Genomic DNA, 26,232 nt, shown 5'->3' with positions numbered 1-26,232 from the left:
TTTAGCGTACGGAGCCGGTGTAATCGGTGCCCTGCCGAATGTGATCGAAACCAGTCTGCATCTATTGCTGCGGGTCGGTGAATACGTGCCGCAGAAGTTCATCTTCGAGATGAACATTCTGGTGCTGCTGTTGCTGATCAACCTGACGATGTACACCCAAGCCAATCGGCGCTATCTGATGGTCTCGCGGGCGCCGGATGATTTCAATCAAACGATCGAAGCTTCCCGTAAAGGGGCGCAGATGGCCGTTCAGGCGCTGGTTGAGTACTTCTACCGACAGGATGAACTGGCGCGGTAGGTTTTGCTTTTGATGGAGTGAAGTTCAAACGAAGAATGGGTGGTTTGATTGTGGTTTTTGATTGTAGGTATGCGGAGAAGAACACCGATGCTATCCTGGATGCCAAATCGCAGAAGAACGAGGACCTCGAGGAGACAGTTACCAAATGTAAGTATTTATTGGCTCTAAATATTAGCGTTGATTCCGCCTCTGGCGATACTAGCAGCACATTTCCGTCACATTAAGTTATAACAACTCATTTGTGACTATTTTTAGTCATTAGCAAGTTGCAATAACTAAATTCGATGGAAGTGTGCTATACAGGGAACGACGTGTAAACGGTTAAATCTGAGGCCTGCACTCCCAGAGGAATTTTCTAACCGCAAACTGAACTAAACTGAACTAAAATATAATGTGCTGCATGAACCGTGAGAAGTTGCCTACGAATCATGTTTTTATCGACTTCAAAGCAGCATGCGATAAAGTTAATCGAGACCAGCATATTTTCAGCAACAGTAGCCTCCTCTCCTAGGATTTGCAGATGATTTCGACGTTTTGGACTAGTATGGGGCTGCGAATTAGAACTACATGAAGTGAATTGTACATTCTTAGCAAACTTACAAGCTTACCAAACAGTTCAGCATCGTTGTATAGTTTCTCCTTTCATGAACTGGGAAGTCGTGAACGGCATCTGGGACATCAAGTCTAACGCTATCTATCGAAATGGGACGGTTTACCAATTGAGTTCATGAAGATTATTTTACCGTTAGTTGTGCAGCACATTACTTATTTATTCAACCCGTTCATAGAATGTTCCAGCTTCCATGATACTTGGAAGTACCCAAAAGTTACACCGCTAAGGAAGAAAGCTTACTTGAACGACATCAATAATCTGCCATTTTTTTTATTAGAGAAGTTTTAAACCTAAGAGGTTCACTCGCCTCTTGAAGAAGGCCAAGTTATTATGCAGAAAACCATTTCTTTAAGAAATATATTTAATGTTTATGTTACAGAATGTTTTTCCAATTAATTAATTAATTATTTTAGCTAAGTATTCATGTAAGTTACATGATGTAACACAAGTAACTTTCTAATGGTTTTCAAAAGTTTGCGTACAATATGATTTCTGCTAATTTGTTTTCTGTTGAGAAGAATGTTTCATAGGATTTTTAAAGACTGGAACATACGCCGCTTAAGGCTGACGATGTATAAAGCGCTAATCAAACCGGTAGTCCTATTTTTCAGCAGACGAATTTTTTGCCGGTTCTCTTCGAGATCGGGAGCCGGCACGCAATTGTCGTTTGTAGGCACTTCGAGGTCAACTTCCGTTGCGTCTCCTATTGCTATATCGCCGTTGAGGTGCTCATCGATATACTGCTTCCGTCTGTCGACCAGCTCGCGCTCATTGTGATTAGATCCCCTCCCACGTCCCTACACACGTCAGGTTTAGGTGTGTAGCTCCTCACGATCTGTGTCCCCCTTCTGGCGCTTTTTCTTCTTCAGGATTATGGCCAACTCATTCCGCGCTCGTCGTTACTTGGCCAAATTCTCTCGTTGATATGCTTAGATAGTTTTTCCAAGCCCTTTTTTCCCTCTCTATACCTCTTGTTGGCATTCCCCGTCAAACCAATCATTTCGTGCACTCGAGGTTTCCACTCCTAGCACCGAGGTTGCGGCCTCGTTAATGGCCGACCGTATCATACTCCATCCGTTTTCGAGGGTCGAAGCATCTAGCTCCACAGAAGAAGGCGGAGCTTCATCCAGTACGCGCACGTAGTTTTCAGCAACTGGCGGGATGTTTAACTGCAGAATGCTTAACCGAGAAGGGCGGCTTTGTCGCGAGGTATAAACCATCGATAGTTTTGAGTGCACATGTACTGCTACTAGGTAATGGTCCGAGTGGATATCCGTATCCCGTAGGGAGCGTACGTTGGTGATTTTCGAGAAAAACCGGCCCTTGATAAGAATAGAATAGCGTTCTTGAGTGTCCGCTTCAGCTACCACAAGACATCTTTACCAAGATGGCTGGATGTAAGGTCTTTAGTCATATTGACCTATCCGATGCCTATCTCCAAGTGGAAATGGACCCTTGAGATCAACCTCTCCTGACAGTCAACACCCACAAGGGTCTATTCCGCTATATTCGCCTCACGCCTGGAATCAAGTCAGCTCCGGATGCTTTCCAGCAGATCATGGACGCAGTGGTTATTTGGATGATGTGCTAGTGGGAGAACGTACGAAACATGAACATGACCTGAATCTGAAACAAGTGCTTCAACGTCTGGAAGAATACGGATTTACAGTGCGAATTGAAAAGTGCAGGTTCAACATGGAAGCAGTGGAATATTTAGGGCAAATCTTGGATGGTGATGGCATCAGACCTGATCCGGGAAAAACTTCAGCTATCGCTACCATGCTGCCGCCTCAAGATGTTCCGTCACTCCGTTCATATCTTGGTGCCGTAAATTATTACGCAAAGTACATTCCGGAAATGCAATAGTTACGGTTCTCGATGGATCAACTCTTGAAATCTGGCGCAAAGTGGATTTGGTCGGATGCATGTCAGCGATCATTCAACCGATTCCGTGAAATTTTACAGTTAGCGCTCACGCACTACAATCCAACCATGGAACTCATAGTGTCAGCGGATGCGTGAAATTACGGAATATGAGCGCGAATTGCCCACAAGCTGCCAGACGGATCAGTGAAGCCGATATCGTATGCGTCAAGAAGCCTAACACCAGTCGTGTCCAACTACAGTCAAATCGAGAAGATAGGGTTGGTGTTGATCTTCGCAGTAACACGGTTCCATCGGAAGATCTTCGGACGACATTTCCTTTTGAAAACGGACCACAAGCCATTGCTAGCTATCTTTGGTTCGAAAAAGGGCATCTCGGTGTATACAGCCAACAGACTCCAGCGATGGGCGTTAACTTTGTTGCTGTACGACTTCAGCATCAAATATGTCAGTACGGATAGTTTCGGCTACGCAGGTATCCTGTCCCGTCTGATCAACAGCCACGTCCGTCCAAACGAAGACTGCGTCATCGCATAGATCGAGCTGGAAGAAACCAAGGAAGACATCGTCAAGCAGTCAGTGAAAGTTCTCCCAGTTACGTTCAAGATGATTCAAACTGAAACAAAGTCGGATGCAGTCCTGAAACAGGCGAAGCAGTTCGTCCAAACAGCGTGGCCGTCCGATCAGTCCAAATTCAACGATCCACAGTTACAGCAGTTCTATCAGCGGCGCGACAGTCTCAGTTGTTTCCGATTGTCACACCTACGGGGAACGACTAGTGATTCCAACGAAATTCCAAGATCGAGTTCTACGCCTTCTATACAAGGGACACCCAGGAGTAGAAAGGATGCGGTCCGTAGCTCGTAACTACGTCTATTGGCCTGACTACGAACGGGAATGGATCTACTGAAACCGTCAACTTCGCAACCACAAGCAAGCTGAATCCAAGCAGGAAGATCAATTCAACCGGAAACATGGCACGAAAGCACGAAACTACGATGCCAAAGATCTGGTTTGGAATAAGGTTTACCGAAACAATACCTGGTCATGGGAACCCGGTCAAATTCTAGAACGGATTGGACGAGTTATCTACAATGTGTGGTTACCTGGTAAGCGGGATCTTGTGAGGTCTCATGCGAATCAACTGAAAAAGTGGTATGAGTCAGAACAGCCGGCAACACGAGTACAACAGCAGTCTACGCATATTCCGCTAAAAACGTACTTCTGGAATTCTGCGGTCTACGTGAATCTACAACAACCGAACCAGCAGAACCAGAGTCAGCCGAACAAGAAAGAGAGCAAGAAGACCACCCGTGAGGTATGAGCCGTACCATCTCTTCTAAGAGGGGGAGGTGTTGGGAGGACCACCCTACGAACCAACTACGCACCACCTGGATGTTGGTCGACTCATCGTCTGACACACCCTGTCAGAGCGATTGCCGTCTACCGCTGTCAGCCGATAGCAACATTAGAATTGCATACCAGAACATACACGACTCGCATTTAGTGAAAACCACACCGCATTCAATCTCTGTACTTTTACTACAGTTAATAAAGTTTTAATTTGTTTGTTGTATAAAAACATCGGCGATTCATTACAACAGTCGCCTTTGTCAATGCCGAATGTTCCGAGTAATGGAGGGCTACATAGTTGAGAATTTTCAAAGACAATAGATACAAACGATGTCGGTTATATTGTTATTCAAAGGCGCACTCATCAAAAATATGCTTGTGCTATAGTTTTAGCTTGTGGTATTGATATTCTGCTTTGAATTTTTTTTAAATGTAAGCCAAAATATTTCGGGAGTGGGGGGCTCCTCCAAGGCACCCAGGGCCTCCCCTGGCTACGTGGCTGCATTGAGACATGGTGGGTTGTAATACAACCAGTAGTACGTTATTCGAAGGAGACGAAGTATTGGAAGTTAGGGTACAACTTTGCTGGGCGATTGATTGGATACGCGGACGTTAAATGGGCCAGTGAAGTTTGCACGAGGAAGTAAATGACCGGATGTTTTCTGTTATACGAATGGAACTACATGTCTCATGGGCAAGCCGTAAACAGTTCTGTGTTGCTTTGTTTTCTATGAAGTCCTAGTACAGGCTCTGAGCGAGGTTACTCAAGAACCCGCCTGCCTTCGGGTAGTATTAAAGGAGATTGACAGATCTGAAAGTGGATCTGTTAAGATACTGGAGGATCTGGGATTAGTTGAGCTGCATTAGTTTTGTGAATTCCATTTTGAGTGATCTAATCTAATCAACTTTCTTAAATTTTCGTTCCGTTCCGTTCCGTTCTACAATAATAATGAATGAAAGAACTGTCAATAAATTTAAGGGGGTCAGCCCCGGCGTAGTGGTTAGCATTCAACTTTGTGGTTTTTCGTTTAATTGATCATAAATTCGAATAGAGCATACAAATATCAACTATATAACATAAGAAATTACATGTTTACTCCAAAACTAAAAGCATGAGAGATTTTAGAATCTCGGAAATAGGGGTTCGTTATGAGTCAGGTAACACAGTAGCAAGTAGATTCGCGGGAAGTTATCACGGCGGAGACTTGAAAGCTCTTACGCTGAGGAGCCGGGTTTTACGGCGAAAGTAAAGCGTTGAAAAGAAAGAAAAGCAAAAGTGCCGAAGGACCACACTATAATGATTACGGGTAATAATAGAAGTGCTTAGGTAGCAGATAGGAAAATTAGGTCAATTCGTGTCGTGTGTTCGAGTCTCGGCTGGGCGGTGCTGCTAGATAGAGTCAGTAGGATTTTTGCACTGGCCCCGTGGCTGTCCTGTGCTGTGAAGGCCGGCCGCCGCGGGGCATGTCGATGGGAAGGGGTCGAGTCTTAGAGAGATGTTTAAGCCCATAGCTTTACTGCACTAGCTCTTTGGTCTCGAGGGTTGGAAGGCGGGTGCGTCTCTATATTTTAAAGCTTCTGTCGACTACCGCGAACGTCCAGCTTGTGCTGCGCCCAATTTACTTTGTATCTTGGGACAGTGCATAAATGCTAATGCTAGGGGGATGAAAAATTAAATTTGCTTTGATAACTTGATAACCACTAATGCTCCGAAATTTGTCTTTCCTATTAGTTTATTTGTGGTTGTTTGTGTTGTTATATTGATAGCGGGCGCGCGGTTGAGGAACGGTGTTAGGTAAGGCTGACGAATCCTCCACTTCTTCACTATACTACATTTTACAACTCAAGTAGTACAAAAAATCCAAAGCACATTTACAAATTCGATCTATCATTTTTCTTATCATCATCGTCATCATCATCATCATCATCATTGTACTTAAAATATGACATTCCGGCCTTTGGCAGAGAGATCTTAGAGCCAGTTCGTGGAGTCCACGCAGGGCCGGGCCGCCTCCGCCTACGAGCATAGGCATGATGACTATGCTTGGAATTCTACTTGTGTTTTAGTGGGCGACATTGCCTGTCTCGTCAAGTAGAACTGGTGTTTGAAGTCTCCCTGACACTTTGTTGACATCACAAAAGGGCCCCGCGCAGAGTTTTATACGCTATTAAGCGACCAGTTAAATAACCTGAAAAAAAAGGAAAAAATAAAGAGGATTACAAAAAAAGATGGCCCAATGTAGTTGCCAACAGCACGTGACAGTAGACTTTTTCAGACAATACTGAATGATTACAGCCGCTACATGGTTACATATATCACATATATCGACGATGAAACCAAATTTTCTAACAGCGATTGAAGCGATTGGATCGTTCTCAGGAAACGCGAAAGTTCTACCAGAAACTGAACGGATCCCACAAAGGCTTTGTGCCGTGAGCCGAAATGTGTCGGGATAAGAATGGCGGTATTCTGACGGACGATCTTGAGGTGGTGACCGATAAGTGGAAGCAGCACTTCAATGAACACCTGAGTGAGCCCCAGGTGGATGACCATGGCGGCGGGAAAGATGGCATCGGAGCGGAGCTTATTAAAATGGGACCAGAAAAACTGGCCGTTTGTATGCACCGGCTGATTGTTAGAATTTGGGATACGGAACAGCTACCGGAGGAGTGGGAAGATGGGGTTATCTGTCCGATCTACATGAGGGCAACAAGTTGGATTGTGAGAACCATCGAGCAATCACAGTTCTCAATGCCGCCTATAAAGTGCTGTCCTGAATCATTTTCCGCAGACTATCACCATTTGCGAACGAATGCGCGGGAACTTATCAAGCCGGTTTCGTCGAAAGTCGGTCTATAGACGGATCGAATATTTACTCTGCGGCAGATCCTCCAAAAAGGGCCATGAATACCGTGAAGAGTTCCCACGCACCATTTGTTCGTTGACTTCAAAGCTGCATATGATACCATCGACCGGAAAGCGCTATGGAAAATCATGGACGAGAAGAGATTGAAGGTTGAAGCTGACATGCGACAGTTGAAACAGTTAACGAATTGGCGACCCGTAGCTCAGGAACGAGTACAATGCAAACAATTTCTTGATACAGCTCGACTCTAATCTGCTAGAGGTGGAGTATGATTTTAAACCGAAGCAGCAGCGAATTAGACTCCAGAGAGCGAAAGAATTGCTGTGCTTAGCCGAAAGCGATCAATTTCCGAACATCGCGTTTTCTGACGAGAAAAACTCCGCAAATAAGCAATTGCTTTATTCCGCAAACGGCAGGGTTAACTTAACCGAACGTTCATACGCGCGATGTGAAAGTGATTCATCGCTTTGAAACCGTGGACGGACAAACATTTTAGTCACAGACCGTGGACGTCTGGCTCTCGAATTCACCGGACGCAAATTCAATAGAATTATTCTCTCTGTGCCAACTTTGGAGAGCAAGTTCCGAGCTAAAAAATGCTCCAGCCTAGAGAAGCTGGAGAACGCCATGGTCCTTGAGTGGGCTAAAATATCGAGAAGCCACATTCGGCCAACTTGAAATCAATAACAGTCGTTTTTCAAATCCACCGAATTTATGACCGTTTGAATCAATGCGAAACGATGTGCCGAACACTGCTTATAAGCAGTGGTACCAAAGGTGTACTAGAGTTAGCTATTAGATAGTGGATTTCCAGTTGAATTTTGATAGAGATCAGAAATGAAGAAGAAGCAGACCCGACAAAAAACTATAGCCGTCTGACTTCAACATTCGTTCAACAGCTATACGATGAAAACCTTCAAGCAGTGCCAGTACCTCGAGATTCAAACGCATGCAAGATGAGCTGTCATCTTGCCTCAACCTTCGCCGCTCTCAGTCGGGTCAGTTTGTCTGGAAACCCGTGCTCGTGCATTATCAGCCATAGCGGTCGACTGTATCGTATACCGCTTTGAAGTCAATAAACATGAGGTGTGTGAGTACATTGTACTCTTGACGTTTTTGGAAGAGCTGTCGGATGGTAAAAATTTGATCCATAGTGGCGTGAGCTCCCATAAAACCCGTCTGATGATTCTCTACGATACCTTGTGCTATCGGTGACAGCCACCGTTATAGGGTCTGGGAGAATACTTTATAAGCGGCATTTACCAACGTTATGCCGCAATAGTTGCAGCAGTCGATTAGGCATAGGCATAGCAGTGGGTACGAAAAGCTTTATGAAATATATATCAGTCACGGCCCTGGACACTCGAACAGGGATACTTCACGATTCAATCCAGATCTGAATACAGATCTTCAAAGTGGTACACCGGATTTGGCTGAAAAATCGAGGAATCTATCAGCATTTTCGCGAATCTGTTTGGGCTAGTGGTGCAACAGCGTTTGACCTTTATCCTCTACATACAAAGTATTGCAATCCTTAAATCGACTGATTCCAAAGTCCAAAAGGTCCTTAACGATCACACTTGAATCACTAACCACACAGCGATTGACCGTACTATTCGGGAAACAATGAACACGCAATACTGCCGATGCATCTCAAAAGCGAAGGACGAAGCGCACTTTAAAAAATCAATAAATCAAAAGCTTTATGCTTCTCACGCTTGTCTTTACTATCTTCTACTTGCAGTGCTGCAGAAGGCCGGTCACCACATGGAGCACACGCTGATGGCCAGCTACGTGTGCCTGCTGATCGGTTGGATCGTTGCCGGCAGCGACGAGAACGAAACCGTCGTTCGAACCTACCTGAAGGATGGCAACTTCCTGACGATGGTGAGCTCACTGGAAAAGTACTACAATTTCCTCAATCTGACGGCAAATGTGAGTTGCACAAACTTTCCCCTTCACCAAATTGTCATCTAACCCACATTTTTTTCAACCGACAGTCCGACGCCCTTAGTCTGCAGCACGTCCGCCAAACCAAAAACATCATCGACAATCTAAAACGACTGGATGCGGCCGATCGAGAAGCTTCCGGCGGCAGTAGCAGTTCGTCAACCACCCAACCAGCAGCGCTGTCAGCGGCCGCCGCCTCTACCAGCTCGGCAGCAAACCAGCCGCAGCAGCAGCCGGCGCCGCATCGCTATGGATCTCGCCCATCAACCCGCGCGCACTACTGATAGAAGGGGGAACAGCACGACGCGGACGCCGCGCCGGTGATTCCAGCCGGACGACGACGACTACGAGTGATGCCCCCCCGACGACGCTTGTTGTAAGTTGTATTTTTCCTAACTCTACCGACATTTCTCGCATTCTCTACTCGTGAATTGTAATCGTTCGTAGTAGACACAGTAGGATCCTTCTTTTTACCCGTTCCGGTTCGTCATCCAAACAGACAGACAGGCAGGCAATCTTATTTTAATCTGTTTCCAAAAACGTTTGCAAAAAAAAAAAAAACAAATGCTAAACGTAAGAGTGTAGAAACGGTGGTACACTGATTGATTGAATGTCATTTTACTATTTCCCAAGCAATTGTTAATTAAAAATCTGCACCTAGTAGAAAGATTGTGACGTTGTCGTTCTCCTTTATCGGAGAGAAAGTGAGAGGAAAGTTCAGTTTAATTTCCCCTTGATATTTAGACTGTTCTTCTTTTCTTCGATGATAGGTAGGTTAGTTTAGGTTTTCCCAGCACACAAATAATGCTATCGAAATTGATAATAAAATCTGTAACTTAGTTGTGTTTGTTTTAGATTTTGCGTTGCTTGCGTTCGGCTTTCGTGTTTAACTTTTGCGTAGACAACAAAGCTCGTTTCGTAGCATCCCTACTAGGTAGTAATAACGGTAAACCGGTTTTACCGGTTTACTATACCTTACTTAGTATACTTATGTATGTGTTTGTATGTGTGTTGTGAGGAGCTTAATCGTGCGACGGATTGTCGCCTCTACCACAGCAGTACTATTGGCTAAGTGTTATGTCAAATACATCAGTGTATGTGTGTATTGTATGTATGCAAGGGAAGAAAATGAAAAAAAGTAACGGGATGATCGCGAACGTTTTCCCATTCTAGGCCAGTGGGATTTTTGCTGGATCCGATTGGCAATTGTAATTTTAATTTACATAGTTTCTATAGCATGTACAATACTGAGTTTTCTTCTCCTGTAGAAAGTAAGCTAAATAAAAAGGGTGACACTTTGCTGTTGTCACGTTCGTGAAAATAAAACACACACACAAATAATTCGTATAATAAAAAGGCAAAGAAACAGCGGTAAATGTAAACGCAGCTTTTTTGGAATAAGAAATTATTACTAGAAGTAAGACAAGTAAAACAGAAATATGAGAAATAGTGATAAGCTTTAGCGTGTTAAGCCTTGTACATAGTCTAATGGTAATATATTGTTTAAATTATTAAGATGCATAACAAAAGAGAGAAAAAGAGAGCAAAGTTCTTTGAGGAAAATACAACTTTTTAATAAAACCGCGAAAATAATCATGATTACGTTTGAGGGTTTTAACTACGACAATAATAACGTATCCGATGGTGAGCTTTAACTTTGCTATTGATTCATATCAATACCATCTTCAAGCTTCAAATCTAGTAAAAATATAAAAGGAAGGCCAAACATTTGATAAATTACAGATTTTACAGGGGACTGCTCTTTCGCAGTGTCTCCGGGACGTGGCGCCAAGGAAAGAAAGTAAATCCTCCAAACTTTACTAAAGAATCTAGTAAACTAGTAAACAGTCCTCATTACTGGTTTTCATGAGAGTCGTTCCACGACGAATCAATTGTTTACCGTTCGTCAGTCGCTAGACAAGTTCCGGCAGTACAACTTGCAGACTCATAATCTGATTGTGGACTTTACGGCAGCGTACGATTCAGTCAAACGTATAATAATGCCAGAACATAGTTTTCCGACGAAACTAATTACGCTGATTCGTGCGACGCTGGATGAATCAAAATCATGCGTCATAATAACCGACCTCAACCACTTTCGTGATGTCGGATGGACTGAAGCAAGGGGAAGCACTCTCTAACCTACTATTCAACATCGCCTTGGAAGGTGTAATACGAAGAGAAAACGTGGAAAGGGACGGGACTATCATCACGAAATCTCACATGTTTCTTGGTTTTGCGGATGACGTCGATATCATCGGAATCAACCGTATCAACCGCCTTTGGGCTTTTTAAACGGAAAGCAGCGAGATTGGGACTTACCATTAACACCCCCTCAAACAAAGTACACGGTTGCTGGCAGGAAATGGAGTCCAAATGGTGTTGCTCGTTCAGCTGGTGCTCGATGGAATTGGAAGACAGTAGCCCAGGACCGACAATACTAGACTTTACTTTACTTTTAGGACAAGCTTGAGCGAAGTTGTGGTGAGTGCCCAAAACACGACCTGAAAATCTTCATCGGAGATACAAATGCGCAGATCGAGAGGGAAGAATTCTTCCACCCTGTCATTGGAAGACATACCCTTCTGTCTGTCTGTTGGATGGCCTCTCCGCTCACCGATACCTTCACCACATTGGTTCATCAGTTGACATCGTTGACATACCTGTCAGCTGCAATAGACGTCATCATGGGTATCGGCGATCAGAGGTCAACCTCAGTCTAATCATCAGTCTCATGTAATTATATTATCTCATATTTTGATAAATTTTTTATGTTAGTCAGTTAGTGGCTACATTCCTGTACCGAAAGCCCACTAACGTAACAGTGGCGACGAGTCGGTAGAAGTTTCGCAGGTTAAAGCGCATTCCGGTTCGGTTACAGACAGTTTTCTTTCACCGCGTCGCGGACAAAAAAAGCATTGGCGGAGTTCAATTCAACAGCGTTGAGCCCAGGAGGATCACAGCAGCAGCCACCACGTGATGTTTCGGAGCAGTTCTTCGAATTGTCTCCAACCAATAAAGCGAATCGACGTAACGAATGGTTTGACGAGGAATGCCAGCAGATATTGGCTGAGAAGAACGCAGCGCGGGTACAAATGCTGCGTAGAGCCACCCGTCAGAATGTGGAGCGATACAAACAGAAGCGGAGGCAGCAAACCCGACTCTTCAAGGAGAAGAAGCGCCACCAAGAGGAGAAGGAGTGCGAAAAACTCGAACAGCTGTACCGCTTTCACGACACACGGAAGTTCTATCAGAGACTCAACAGATCTCGCAAAGGCTTCGTGCCGCGGGCCAAAATGTGCAGAGATAAAGATGGAGGTATCTTGACTGACGACCGTGCGGTGATCGAGCCCTACGATGAACACCTGAATGGCGTGCAGGCGGAAGACCATGATAGCGGAGGAAGTGACCACATTGGTGCAGCAAGCGACGAAGATGTGCCACCCCCATCGATAAGGGAAGTTGAAGAAGCCATCCAGCGGCTGAAGAACAACAAAGCAGCGGGAAAGGATGGCATTGGAGCGGAACTTATTAAAATGGGCCCGGACAAGTTGGCCGGCTGTCTGCATCAACTGATTGTCAAGATTTGGGATACGGAGCGATTACCGGAGAAGTGAAAAGACGGAGGTATCTGCCCTATCTACAAACAAAGTGATAAGCTGTATTGTGAGAACTACCGAGCAATCACTATCCTGAATGCCGCCTACAAAGTGCTGTTACAAGTTATCTTCCACCGACTATCGCCAATAGCCATTAGATTTGTGGGAAGTTACCAGGTCGGCTTCATGGAGCGTCGGTCTACAACGGATCAAATCTTCACCCTGCGGCAGATCCTCCAGAAGTGCCGCGAATTCCGAGTCCCCACGCACCACCTGTTCATCGATTTCAAAGCCGCATATGATAGCGTAAACCGACAAGAGCTATGGAAAATTTTGGACGAAAACGGCTTTCCGGGTAAGCTTACTAGACTTATCATGGCTACGATGGATGGGATCCAGTGCTGTGTGAGAATCTCGGGCGAATTGTCAAAAAGCAAAGCCTTGGTGCTAATTCCGTTATCGAAATTTGCTTCTGTTTTTACCGTGGACCCCCGTTCGTTTGACCGTTTTTAATCTGACCATATCTCGCCAGGCGTTAGAACGCCCTCTCCGAGAATACGCAGTCTTTGTTGAATTAGAGCGCTGCATTGACACAGTATATGTTCTGAGGTCTCGATCTCAAAATTACAGAATCGACATATATCATCTGTCAGCTTACCTATATTTTTAAGGTGATATTTGCTCGGACAGTGTCCGGTTAAAAGACCGGTCAGCGTACTCAGATCCACTTTATTCAAACTAATTAAGCTGCGTGTGATGCTTTTACATGGCGTAATGAAACGCTTTGATTGTCGTAATATTGGAACAGATCTCCAGTTGGCATCAATCGTTGATGATTCCCAGACATTCCGTTACACCTGCAACTGGATACCGGTTCCGACATAACGATTATTTCACACCGATCGTGGGTGAAGCTTGGTCGACCGACGCCGGCTCGATCCTATGGACTTTTACAGCCTCTCCCAGTCGAGATTCGAACACACAACATACCTCGATGCCAACTGTGCGGCAAAATTTTAACATTTGTCTGATTTTATATCAATTCGATTTTTTTGTCAAATGAACACTCAACTTCGACCTAAACAGCTTTTAACTGAAAATAATTTCCCATTTCTTGAATAAACTGCTTAAGGCTAGGCTATGTCCGATTTTTTTTGTAAAACCCCCCTCAAGAAACTTTTCTGGCTACGCCCCTGGGGTAAATGATTTGTTGCCAGTCCCAACGTACAGTTAGACATCTTGGGCATAGATTGGATGGATTTGTTCGGGTTATGGAACTGGCCGATCGCATCCTACTGCAACCGTGTCAACAGTTTACAATCTCGCATAGTGTCTACGCTGCAATTTCGTTTTCCTGCAGTGTTTAAGACCAAGATGGGCCTCTGTAACAAAACGCCAGTTCAACTTGTGTTTAAAGGCACTTCCAAGCCTGTCTTCAGACCCTAACATCCGGTCGCTTGCAGTATGGAAAGCGCCAGAGCGATTGCAGGAGTATGGCTGCACAGTTCGTATAGATAAGTGCCATTTCGGAATGAATGAAAGCAAATACCTGGGACATATGAACGCAGAGGGCTTTCAAATTAGCGCCAGGTTCGTTCCCACTGTTAATGGATACATTGCTAGGTGGACTCGAATGTATAATCGGTTACGTGGACGACATTTTAGTCGGCGGTCGTACCGAAAATGGGCATCAAAAAAACCTTTTCCAACCAGATCGAGGAAAGATTTCTTCTATCGTGAACATGCCAGCACCGTTTCACCCACAAAGCAACGGTCTCGCAGAGAGGTTCGTCGGTTCCTTTAAAAGAGCAGTTCGCAAAATTACAACCGGGGGAAAGACAATGGAAGAACTACATCCACCTACATCAGTCAGCCGTCCAGATTTGTGTATGCAAGAAGAACAATACAGCATGCACGGCACAAAAGCTCGGAGTTAGTTCCCGCAGGACAACGTCTGGGCTAAAGGTTTTCAGAAATAACAAATGGTTTTGGGAAGCTGGAACGGTAATCGAACGTATGGGTAACGTGATGTACAACATTTGGCTACCGGCGAAACGAAGTTTAATCCGGTCTCATTGTAACCAATTGAGAAGTCGCGACTGGAAGGAGCGTCAAACACAGCTCCGGTTCTCACAAACTCTCGCCTCACGCCTCCACGAGTCATATGATACCAAATGCGGCGTAGCCTGGGCAATGTTGTCAGTCTGACAATAGCGAAGTGAGGAGATGCGACGCGAATACTGGCGCGGTAACCATAGCTTGGCGGTAGGGGAAATGCTTCGTCAAACACGAGCGTCTGTTCGCCAAGGGGGTGTGGCTTAAACAGCGTCTGTTCTCCATGTTAGGGGCGGCTGATTATCATACTCGTCCTCGTGCCAGCGGGGACTCAAAACAGTCACCCTTATTCTGCGAGTCACATGACTCAATACGACAATTGTCACTCGCCGTGACTCGCCACGGTGAGTCGAGTCACCTAAGTGACAATCGTGTCACCTAGGTAAGAAACTCTTGTCACCTAAGTGACAAGGCGAGTCACCTGATTCGCGGTGACTGCAACATAGTCACGTCACTCGCCTCGCAGAATAGGGGTAAGTGCTGTGCCTGATGGTCCTCCGGCGAGACAGGGGGTTAGAGGCAGGCCCAACCAGCTGCCTTGGAAAATAAAAAGTTACCCACAACGAAGAAGAAAATAGGGATCGGAACAATCGGCGTCGATACGAAATAAGGACTACGATTGGAAACTCGGGACATGGAATTGCAAATCGCTCGGCTTCCCGGGTTGCGATAGGATAATATATGATGAACTACATCCCCGAAACTTCGAAGTCGGTAGCACTGCAGGAACTTTGCTGGACAGAACAGAAGGTATAGAAAAGCGGGCATCGAGCGGCTACTTTCTACCAGAGCTGTGGCACCACCAACGAGCTGGGAACCGGCTTTATAGTACTGAGAAAGATGCGCCAGCGTGTGATTGGTTGGCAACCGATCAACGCAAGGATGTGCAAGTTGAGGATGAAGGGCCGTTTCTTCAGTTACAGTATCATCAATATGCATTGCTCACACGAAGGGAGACCCGATGACGAGAAGGAGGCGTTCTACGCGCAGCTGGAGCAGGTGTATGATGGCCGTCCGCGACGGGACGTGAAAATCGTCATCGGTGACATGAACGCGCAGGTAGGACGAGAAGCTATATATAGACCGGTAATCGGGCCAAACAGCCTGCATGCCGCAACGAACGACAACGGCCAACGATGCGTAAATTTTGCAGCTTCCCGCGGTATGGTAGTCCGAAGTACCTTCTTCCTCCGCAAAGATATCCACAAGGCTACCTGGAGATCACCAGACCAACGAATAGAAAACCAAATTGACCATCGATGGTCAATTGGGTCCTAAAATTTGTGATAAAAAGATGATTTTTTTAGAAGGAACGATAAAGCTTCCCATTATGACTACCAGAGTATAGTTTTTTCTTTTTTAAAAAGATGCAGAGCATTAAAAAATTAAAAAACAAAAATATTGTAATTTATTCTCCCTTGACATTAGAGATCTTCCTTGACATAACGAAAATAACACGTTTCTGGCAACAATGATAAATTTTTGTCACTGGCAACTCTGGTTTGACATTAGAGCAGTTGATCGTTTTGACAGTTACAGCTTCGCAGTTGTCTCTTGTGCTTGTCTGCGTTTTGCTGGTCGTGAGGAAGTGGAACATCAAATTTGTACTAGTTATCGGATAAAAGTTTTGATTCGGGCAATGTATTCCAATCCATCGATTCACGGTGCTAGACTTTGTCCAAATCTAGTTTGCGCTAAGAACGACTAAACGATGTCAAACTGATGGCCAACAGTATAATCTCGGTACAATCGACCCCGCAGATCAGTATGAAAAAAAAACGCCAATCGAAACTGACACCGTATAACCAATCAGATTGGTATGTTCTGCTACTCCGACGTGAATCAGCAGTAGGGCGAACGGCTGACCAAAAACTTCTGTGCGTTTCTAATCAAACACGGTCGCATCTCGATGGCGGGTGTTGCATCCGAAAACTGACTTTTTGCAACTTTTGACTTTTTGATACACTATCAAATGAACATGAAGGTAAACAAAAAGTTTTCCGTGACATTCGTGTTGTCTAGACATCGCTTGACACAACCATGCACAACTATAGTTTGTCTATATAAGGTTGCCCAAATGTTTATTTTTTGTTTTTAATTTTACAAAATTAAAAAAAAAAGGTTTTTAACGGCAATAGCCTAAAAATATAAAATTGAATATCAAAATATGTGTTCCTAACCCAAACCTCATCGATTCAAGCTAAAAACGACATAGGGCTTTAGGACCCAATTCTTCTCTGATGTTATAAACGTTCGCACCTACCGCAGTGCGGATATAGATTCGGACCATTTCCTTGCAGTTGCAGACTGCATGCGCTCAAAACTATCGACGGTGTATAACACGCGTCAAAGTCATACACCGTGACCCAACTTCGAGCAGTTGCACAACCGGAGTTGCCCAGGAATACGCGCGGCAGCTGGAAGCAGCGCTGCCAACGGAAGAGCAACTTAGTGCAGCAACTCTTGAAGATGGTTGGAAAGGCATTAAGACCGCCATCTAGCTCTAACGGCGAATGCGACCAATTAGTGCAGGAAAAGAATGCTGCAACATCGTACGAGGGCGAATTTGGAGCGATATAAACAAGCACGGAAGAGGCAAAACTCGGTCTTCCGGAGGAAAAAGCGTCAGCAGGAAGAACGAGATCGCGAGGCGATGGAAGAACTGTACTGTGCTAACGATAAAAGGAAGTTCTACGAGAAGTTAAACCGTTCGCGCAAAGGCTATGTGCCGCAGGCCGATATGTGTCGGGACTCAGACAGTAATCTCCTCACGAACGAACGTGAGGTGATCGAGAGGTGGAAGCAGTATTATGGCGAGCACCTTAACAGCGATGTAGCTGAACATGAAGGTGACGATATGGCAATAGATCTTGGAGCACGTGCAGAAGACGACAGAATACCAGCCCCCGACCTCCAGGAGGTAGCAGAAGAGATCGGTCGGCTGAAGAACAATAAAGCGGCTGGGGCTGATCAGCTCGCCGGCGGACGCTGCACTGGGTCGTTGTCAAGATTTGGGAGGAGGAGCTTCTACCGGAGCAGTAGACGGAAGACATCGTGTGTCCGATCTACAAAAAGGGCGACAAGTTGGATTGTTGTAATTACCGCGCAATCACACTGTTGAACGTCGCCTATAAGGTACTCTCCCAACTTTTATGGCGTCGATTATCACCATTTGCACGAAGTCTGTCCAGCTTCTTGGTTTCGCTGACGACATTGACATCATTACACGTACCTTTGAGAGGATGGCGGAAACGTACATCGGACTGAAAGCTGAAGCCAAACGGATTGGACCTGTCATTAATGTATCGAAAACAAAATACATGAAAGGAAGAGGTTCTAGAGAAGTGAATGCTGACCTCCCTCCCCGTCAGCAGTTGATCTGCTACTAAATGATCAGCCGTGTAGATTTCCTTACATTATGTAATCTTTGGTTTGGTTGGATTCCATTGTCGATATCCGTTAACACAATAACCAACCAAATAGCAGTCTTGGCTTTTGGCTTCAAGCTTACACACTTAATCGGTTCGGTAAAATTTTTTATTGCACCAAACATTATTAATGATCTGCAAACGTCGATTGGCACCATCGAAATTTTTGCTGAACGTTCAGCTGTTTAGATTACGGTAAAATTTTACCGAATTCGGTGCTTTTTGTTAAGTGTGTAGACCGTTTTTCCTTAGAAACGTGACTGAACGCCTTGCTTCCGAAAATTCGCAATTTCGACACATTTGGTTTATGCCCAAACCACATTTCGTAAGGTGTTTTCATTTCCGAGAGTGCAGATGTTGGACTACGATTAGTTGTATAAACAGCTGCCACTACTGCTTCACACCACATCGACCGTTTGAATCCCGCATCATCTAGCATTGCTCTCGACCGTTTCATTATAGTTCTATTCATCCTTTCGGCAACGCCATTCTGCTGTGGCGTATAAGGCACAGTTAGTTCCATTCTAATACCTGCATTCTCACAATATGCGATGAATTCCGCATTAATATACTCTCCACCGTTGTCACTTAACCTTGCAATTGTTGTTCCAAAATGAACGGTGGCCATTGCAGCATATTTTTGAAATGCTTCCAGTACAGCGTATAGACAGCGATAAAATGCGTGAAATCGTCAATGAAACTGACAAATATTTTTCTTCCATTTCAGGAGGCGGGGGTGCTGAAAGGACCGCATACATCCGTATGGATTAGTTCAAGAGGACGAGCAGAACGAGGTCGACTACTCTCCTCGAACGGCAAACGTGTTTGCTTCCCCATCATGATGCATGATTCACATACCTTCGAATCCGGGGCATCACTTCCTCCAATATCGATTCCCTCGACCATGTTGTGACGAATAAGTTTCAGCAGGCCAGTATTCCCGATATGCCCGTACCGACAATGCCACAGAGACGTTTTATTCTCCGCTTCCGAACCCATGGCTGAATTGGTTCGGTTGACGGTCACATCCAGCTCTTAAAGTCTACCCTGTCGTTTCCAACCGTCGACACCATCTTCACTTCTCCAGCAAACGTACTCGTTAACGACACTCCGGACTTCGCGACGTTTATCAATATCGGCGTTTCCAATTTCCGAACGTTCACTAAGTATTCTTTGTCTCCTACCATATGTTCGGATGCTCTGCTATCTAAAATCCAGCGAAAATCGTCTCTTGGTTCCTCTTCCGATATGACAAAAGCTACGTCATCGTTCGTTTCCGATAGATTGGCTCGTTGCTTCCTCTGCTTTCCTAGATTTTCCGATGGCTTTCCTGCCTGAAGTCGGGACAGTTTGTTCGTTTGTGGCCTATTTTTCCACAAGCGTGGCACTTAAACGTAAATTTCCTGCCCTTACCATCAAATGCTATTCCAGGTTCCAGCTTTTCGGTGCTGTGTTGTCGCTTCACGTCTTCATTCAGCAATCTCGTCCTGACAAATCTCATCGAACATTGGTCTACCGGTAACGTTTCCAAAACTGTTATCAACTGATTGTCTTCGTTTGCAGCAGAAAGAATACTATTACGTCCTTAGCAAACTTCATCTCGGCGGATTCTAGTTCACGTACTACCTTTTCGAAAATAAGTTCCTTCATCGGCGACTTGTCGTTGTACTTCATTCCGCTCAGCTGTTTCAGTAGAAAGAAAATTCCTGACACACCCTTCCGCTCAAATGTGTGTTTAAGCGTGTTCCAAATGTCCTTGGGAGATCGTTAACCACGAATATATTCCAGCTGGAAGTCTGCAATTGTGTGGATCAGGATTGACTTCCACTTCCTCCGTATCTGCTTTCGCTCCTTCTTCGTCACCACTTCCACAGCATCAGCCTCGTTTTCCTGGTAAAAATCTTCCTCTTCCAACGACGTCTGGATGCAATGGGGCAAACCAACCTCTTCCAGGTATGCCTCCATCCGGAAACTCCAATTTGAAAAATTCCTTCCGTCAAACAGGTACATGCGTTGAGTACGGTCCTCTTCCATTTTCACGATTCTTGAATTCTTCGGTTCTTCCAACGAAAAAATTACTTGTGACTTCTAGTAAATTCGATGAGTGAAAATTTTCTAACACGAACGCGATTACTATATGGCTACCTGTTGCGTGGGAGCCCATAACCTGTAGAGAAACACGAGTTGTTAACGCAGTGACGGTTTATTAACAAAGAGTTAGACTCACACCAGAGCTAGTCGTATTTATAGTAAACGTATAAATCAAAGGTTGCTAAGTTTACAAAACTAATGTTGGGTCTGTATTTCAACACGGCGGAGTGCAGATGGAAAACGTGGAGGAGACGAACGACCCATGAATTGCATCAGCTGCTTAGGGAACCACCCATCGGCCACACCGCAAAAATCGGTCTCCTGCAATGGGCTGGGCACGTCAGGAGGATGTCGGTCGACAGCCCGGTTAAAAAAGTTCTCAATAACGATCCGACTGGAGCAAGATGGATCGATCAAGTGGAAGGTGACCTGCGGACCCTACGCAAACTGCGCGGCTGCCAAATTGCGGCCATGGACCGAGTGGAATGGAAACGACTTCTTCGTACAGCAGAGGAAACTACGGCCTGGAGCTGATTAGGTAAGTAAGTACTTGAATTCATCGATAAGCGTAAAGAACAGCTGCTGTGTAGGCCCAGTCACTTCTCTCTACGTCTGGAGATCCAGCGATTGGAGGCGGGCCCAATGAGCTAAATGGTTCGACCTACCATCTACTGTTCAAATCGCGAGAATCGGCCGGCTGCTGTGACCGAAACCCGTGGAAAGGATGTATGACGGCAGTCCAGTAGAATGTATGAATGGTCCTTGACAACAATCCAATAGAATCGAGGCGTGTAGATACCCAGCGGAAAAGCTATTTAGGCTACAGACGGTAGATAATCTGCAGACGCGCAAAGAGAAAAATTACCAATTGGGCAACACTTTTTTTGTTTATTTTATTTAAACAGTTTTGGCAACCAGTCAGAATTGGATCAATCTTCCTATAATCAGCAGTAAGTTGCGTGAATCGCGAGGTATGTTCCGTGGAACTTCGCGCATTACGACGCATATTTTGCAAATTGAACAAGACAATTGAATTTTTTAAAGCATTATATGATATATGGAAGGTAACTATAATCCATATGTTGTTAGTAAATCAATAGTTTAAGTTTTAACATTTCAGGTAGATTACAAAACTTAGTCTTCCATGCCTATACGAAACACAAGTTTATTTACTTTGCTCATTTGGTGTCTCGATTTGACGGTTCGATTGGTGTTTTATGCCACGCTCTTTGCGCGTCTGTAGATTATCTACCGTCTGTAATTTAGGCCAACCAGGTAGTGTGGAAGCTGACTTGCGAACCCTACCGATACTCTTCAAAACTGGCGACGAATGGCCATGTCCCGAATTGAATGGAATGGAGACGACTTCTGTGTACAGCGCAATTCAATATAGGATAGGAACCTCTACCTGATTAGAATCTGAGTTCTGATCAGAATGGCTGATTTCAGTCTTCGTCTCAGATTCCAAAAAAAACGGGACGTAATCTGTTAATAGCTAGTGCATATCGTTCGAATCATTATTTTTTCATTGGGGCTTGAGTGAGATTGACTGTTTCTTCTTGCTTGGTGTGAGTGCTTGATTAAGCGAATCATCATCGTTGTATGTGTGCTGTAGCGTATGATGTGTAGCAGAAATGCCAGGAATATGAATATACATTAATCTGCGTTTAAACTAAATTGATAACCAAACTATTTTTTCAATATCTTTTCAAAACTGGGGAAAAAGCACATTTAATGCTTACTTAACCTTTGCAAAAATATAATAGGACAAAAATATTAGGCTCTGCTTATGCTGCAGTTGCTGCATGGTGAATTTTACTAATTTTATAAGTCTACTTTAAGCACGCTTTAAGCAATTTGGCAAAACTGGCAGGCCTGCATGATAATTTTTTTCTGCTGGCTTCGAAGAACATTAAGCTGCGTATCAAAACAAAGAAAGATTGCTAGACAGACGAATTCGAGAAAACATTTTAGTGATTTAATTAATCAAGTCAAGTGAAATTTTTCGTTGTCCACCGTAAGAAAAAAGCTACAATCCGATAACGGGAAACAATGGGTAAAATCTTCCTGGATCACATCGGCGGCCAAAAGCTGTACGCTTGTGCTGCTTGCGAAACGAATCTCACCAACAAACGGGAACTGATCAGTACCCGTTTCACGGGAGCCACGGGGAGGGCCTACCTCTTTAAGCGGGTCGTCAATCTGACCTACTCGCAGGTTCAGGATCGTGTAATGTTAACCGGACGGCACATGGTGCGAGATGTGATGTGTAAGAATTGTAAGGCCAAGCTCGGCTGGATGTACGAATTCGCCACCGAGGAAACACAGAAGTGAGTTTTGTTTGTTCGTATTGCTTCATAGGAAAGTACTGATTTGAGGATTTTTTTCCGTTTTAGATACAAGGAAGGTCGGGTTATTCTGGAACACGCACTTATCAGTGAGTCGGAGGGTTTTCAGGAACCGTGACCCTTCCTGTTCGATCCGATCGAGTTCTAAATTGTCGTTTGGACTAGACTTCAGGGTTTGGTGTTTGATGTGTGAATGAGAAACAATTTCCCATATTCTATTAATCATCATTAGCGATTAAGATTCTAGCATTTTGGACGTCGTTTGCATTGGAGTTTGGTAAAATTTAAAACAAATATTTAATCACGAAAATGTATTTCAAGCTAAATAACTATTAAAATAAAACGTTACAATAAACGCTAGTGTATAGATACAAAAGCAACAAGCAGTGTTTTGATATTATTTTGCACCCAGCTTCTGGGCCGCAGCGAGGGCATTTTCGTTCGCCAGCATTTGGAACTCCTGGAAGCGCTGCGACACCCGCTGGTTCATCTTCAGGAACTTTTCCATGCAGTTGAGCGAACATTTGTCCTCCTTGTCGGAGATGGTTCGGCCGGTGAACTCGCTGACGCAGTCCACGAAGCACAGCTCGGACAGTTTGTTGTACGACAGCAGGAAGTCCGAGAACTGTACGGAAGTCGTGTTGGATGGGTAAAAAAATATGAAGAGATGAGTTGAGGTTATTATTTAGTTACTGATAACGAGGGTGGGATAATTACCGATTTGATTTGGTCCTTGTCCAGCTGGTCGATGCTTACTTGAGTTGCCATGCTTGAAGGTTGAGCGGCTGTGGTTAATGAAGGGGAAACAGTTGAATATTTAACTTTTATTCCTGTTGATTGAACGCTGGTTCTACAATTCAATCTCGGATCGATCAGGAGATGAAAACAAAACGATTCTTTCGGCTCATACTTTTTTGACAGATGAGATGAGGACTGATGTTCAGAGTTGCTAGACAGTTTTTTGAATTACAATATTACGTACATTATTAATTTGAAATTATTAATACATTATTTCGAAAATACCGAAGTAGAAGTAGATAGTCGGAATTTTCAGTAACAGCAATAATAATCTGTAGTTTGAAAATTTATTCTGTAATCTGTAGTTTGTATCCTTTCTATCTTATTATGTCTTTTCAAGTTCCTTACATTCTTTCATAACTTTTCATATCCGGCAGCACTGCTGCAGAGAACCTGATAAAAATCAAAGAAAGGAAAATAGCGAAGACGCAAATCAAACTCAATGATTGAATGTGCAAATGTCCAAGAGTTTTCATAAAATACAATGCAAATTGAAGATTTTCAATCAAATGATGGCTTTCTATAGAAACTTAACTACAATAACTCGATCGAAAATCATATCATAAAGCCTGCAATCTCTTTCCATTTGGGACTTCGAATAAACCAAATTTATGATTGATTTTTAATAAAACAACTCAACTTCCATCAAAATGAAGCCAAACTTTATTTCGATGAAACGATTTTTAGCGCTCGCTGCAAACGGTCTTCATACAGTTTAGGTTTTTCTCCCTTCCTCTTTCAGCCAAAGCTTAATTTACACACAAAAAAAGTTCATTGCCGCCCTTAGGCGTTCAGGCGCGACATTTGGTGCTGTTCCCATTTGACCAGCGGTCCGTGGTCATTCTTGAACTGGACACCGCATCCATCGTTCACCAAACGGCCCTCCTCCTGGTGCTTCAGGTACTCGTCGCGGTCGTACTTGGTGAAGCCCCACTTCTTGGAGATGAAGATCTGGAAGAGAGTACGAAGAAAACCCGTCCAATTACTACACATTTCAACTCAAATTACAGGTTTGGTACTAGAAAAAGCACATCAGTGGTAAGTCAACGTGATTAAATGGTAATCAATTTCCCGCTTCGCGGGAATCAGAGCCCTGTGCTCTGAAAGCGATATCATCATAGAAAGATACTTATGCAGGGAACAATTCAACCAGCGAAACTCACCTTCTGACGGCCGGGGAACTTGAACTTGGCACGACGCAGTGCCTCGATGACCTGAGCCTTGAAGCGATCGCTCGAACGCACGGACATGATCGGCTGGCCGATGTGTACCCGAGCGACGGTTCCCTGCGGTTTGCCGAAGGCACCACGCATTCCAGTTTGGAGCCTATCGGCTCCGGCACACGACAACATCTTGTTGATGCGAATGACGTGGAACGGGTGCAGCCGCATGCGGATGTGGAACTGATCCTTGCCGCAGAACTTAACCAGATACTTGTTGCAGCAGATACGGCCCGCCTCCAGCGCTTCCGAGCTCAGCTGTTCGTACTCATCGGACACCAGGTGGACGCACAGCGGGAAATCTTCGACCGAAGCCTTCTTGCGACCCAGATCGAAGATACGGATCTTCGGATCGGGAACACCCCGACAGAACCGAGACTTAGGGTACGGCTTGTTTTTACAATAGCGATAACTGCGGAAGAAAAAAAAACAACACAAATTAAAACCACGGCCTTATATCACACACGCCTACTTAGATTAGTTAGTTGATTGTAGCAAACAACATTGAGAAGCGATTCCATTGAAATGTGGACACCTTTCTCACCCTATTGTTTGCCATTTATTTTAATCTACCTTTCCAAGTAAATAGTCACTAAATTAGATTCATTTCGGTGACTTGCGGTTTTAACCGCAAAAACTAGAAAGGCTAGTCACACTAACTACGATTTCACAAGGTTATCAACTTTCAACACCTCAACCAGTAATTTTGAATCACAAAACAAAAACTTACCATCTTGCGGGACGTCTTCCCATTTTGAACTGTAATAGAAAGAAATGAAAACACAATTAACCCTCTGTGCACATTATCCAAAGTTACAAATTAACACGAAAAAAGAAGGAAGCTGGGCTTTCACACAACTTTCGGCATTGCGTTCAGTAAACGTCAGCCATTCCGAAAGCGAAAATGTTTCAAACTTCGTTTGTTAGCCTAAGAACATTTTTTGCAACTAATTTTAACGAAAATTTCTCACTTCACTAGTAGAAATTTTTACTTCATTGTGAAAAGCACCGGCTAAGCTTCAATTTGAAGACAATTTATCGACGAAAAGTAATATTTTTAATGAACTTACGCGAAATTTCTTCTACCAGCGCTCACAAAACAGTGTGCAGGCTGGTGGACGATCGACACCGGAAAGAGCGCGGCTGACAGTCGCTGTCAGACAGGTTGACAGCGCGTCGGTTTCCGGTGGGATGACAGCGTGATTGCGAAAGTATCAGGGCTGATGCGCATCGAATCGAGGCGAAAAGTGCTACACTGAATCAAACGAAATGTATTGCTGATTGTATGAACAATTTTACCAAGATTTTACATTCAATTTTTACGTTCATAAAAGTGCTATTTTCGATTGAATCGCGTCGTTATCTTCAGCACACTTTTTCGTTATATTTCAAACATTAAGGTAAAATTAGTCGTCATCGATTCTGCCAATAGGCGTTTTTGACAAGCTATCGCCCGCTTGGAGGCGCTGCATAAAAAAAGTGATGAAAAGTAAAATCGCTGTCAAGCTCCATACATTTTTGAAAAAAGCTGAAATAAAATGCAATTTTTGATTAACCCTTTCAATTGTCAGGAATTTAGATAGCGAAATATTGGAAGAAATTTGTTTATCTACGTTAAGGTAAGTGAAAATATTCGAATTAATTAACTTTATGGCACAAAAATTCTTC

General features: G+C 44.2%; 4 protein-coding genes across 4 annotated transcripts in view; 2 read left to right on the top strand and 2 right to left on the bottom strand.

The window, feature by feature from the left end:
* The window catches only part of LOC128738730 (protein wings apart-like), a 43,467-nt gene extending 32,909 nt beyond the window's left edge, over positions 1-10,558 (top strand). Inside the window, exons 5-8 of the mRNA XM_053834066.1 lie at positions 6-294; positions 366-445; positions 8,760-8,950; positions 9,016-10,558. Coding sequence (XP_053690041.1) covers positions 6-294; positions 366-445; positions 8,760-8,950; positions 9,016-9,249 — 794 coding nt within the window. The 3' untranslated portion in view covers positions 9,250-10,558. The remainder of the gene's footprint in view (positions 1-5; positions 295-365; positions 446-8,759; positions 8,951-9,015) is intronic.
* An 11,568-nt stretch (positions 10,559-22,126) lies between these two features.
* On the top strand, positions 22,127-22,920 carry LOC128739499 (protein yippee). The gene is made up of 2 exons (XM_053834995.1): positions 22,127-22,528; positions 22,595-22,920. Exons 1-2 carry the CDS (start codon positions 22,251-22,253, stop codon positions 22,662-22,664), a joined length of 348 nt encoding a protein of 115 aa, XP_053690970.1. The 5' UTR covers positions 22,127-22,250; the 3' UTR covers positions 22,665-22,920.
* On the bottom strand, positions 22,855-23,434 carry LOC128739509 (mitochondrial import inner membrane translocase subunit Tim9). The gene is made up of 2 exons (XM_053835005.1): positions 23,264-23,434; positions 22,855-23,171 (listed from the first exon to the last, which is right to left on the bottom strand). Exons 1-2 carry the CDS (start codon positions 23,312-23,314, stop codon positions 22,944-22,946), a joined length of 279 nt encoding a protein of 92 aa, XP_053690980.1. The 5' UTR covers positions 23,315-23,434; the 3' UTR covers positions 22,855-22,943.
* Positions 23,435-23,984: 550 nt separating this feature from the next.
* Positions 23,985-25,726, bottom strand: LOC128733014 (60S ribosomal protein L10). Its single transcript, XM_053826540.1, has 4 exons — positions 25,635-25,726; positions 25,295-25,323; positions 24,508-24,976; positions 23,985-24,295 (listed from the first exon to the last, which is right to left on the bottom strand). Exons 2-4 carry the CDS (start codon positions 25,315-25,317, stop codon positions 24,128-24,130), a joined length of 660 nt encoding a protein of 219 aa, XP_053682515.1. The 5' UTR covers positions 25,318-25,323; positions 25,635-25,726; the 3' UTR covers positions 23,985-24,127.
* Between the last annotated feature and the right edge of the window lie 506 nt (positions 25,727-26,232).

This window comes from Sabethes cyaneus, chromosome 1 (genome assembly GCF_943734655.1).
Source record: "Sabethes cyaneus chromosome 1, idSabCyanKW18_F2, whole genome shotgun sequence".
NCBI classification, from domain to species: domain Eukaryota; kingdom Metazoa; phylum Arthropoda; class Insecta; order Diptera; family Culicidae; genus Sabethes; species Sabethes cyaneus.
Note: the sequence above shows the minus strand (reverse complement) of the source record. Positions and strands in the feature narration are given on the sequence as shown.

Coding starts and splice junctions, on each gene's coding strand:
- LOC128739499 (XM_053834995.1), top strand. CDS start 22,251: ATGGGTAAAATCTTCCTGGATCACATCGGCGGCCAAAAGCTGTACGCT. Junction 22,529..22,594: donor GCCACCGAGGAAACACAGAA/GTGAGTTTTGTT, acceptor TTTCCGTTTTAG/ATACAAGGAAGGTCGGGTTA.
- LOC128739509 (XM_053835005.1), bottom strand. CDS start 23,314: ATGGCAACTCAAGTAAGCATCGACCAGCTGGACAAGGACCAAATCAAA. Junction 23,172..23,263: donor ACAAGGACCAAATCAAATCG/GTAATTATCCCA, acceptor ACTTCCGTACAG/TTCTCGGACTTCCTGCTGTC.
- LOC128733014 (XM_053826540.1), bottom strand. CDS start 25,317: ATGGGAAGACGTCCCGCAAGATG. Junction 24,977..25,294: donor GGAAGACGTCCCGCAAGATG/GTAAGTTTTTGT, acceptor TTTCTTCCGCAG/TTATCGCTATTGTAAAAACA. Junction 24,296..24,507: donor AGTTCCCCGGCCGTCAGAAG/GTGAGTTTCGCT, acceptor ACTCTCTTCCAG/ATCTTCATCTCCAAGAAGTG.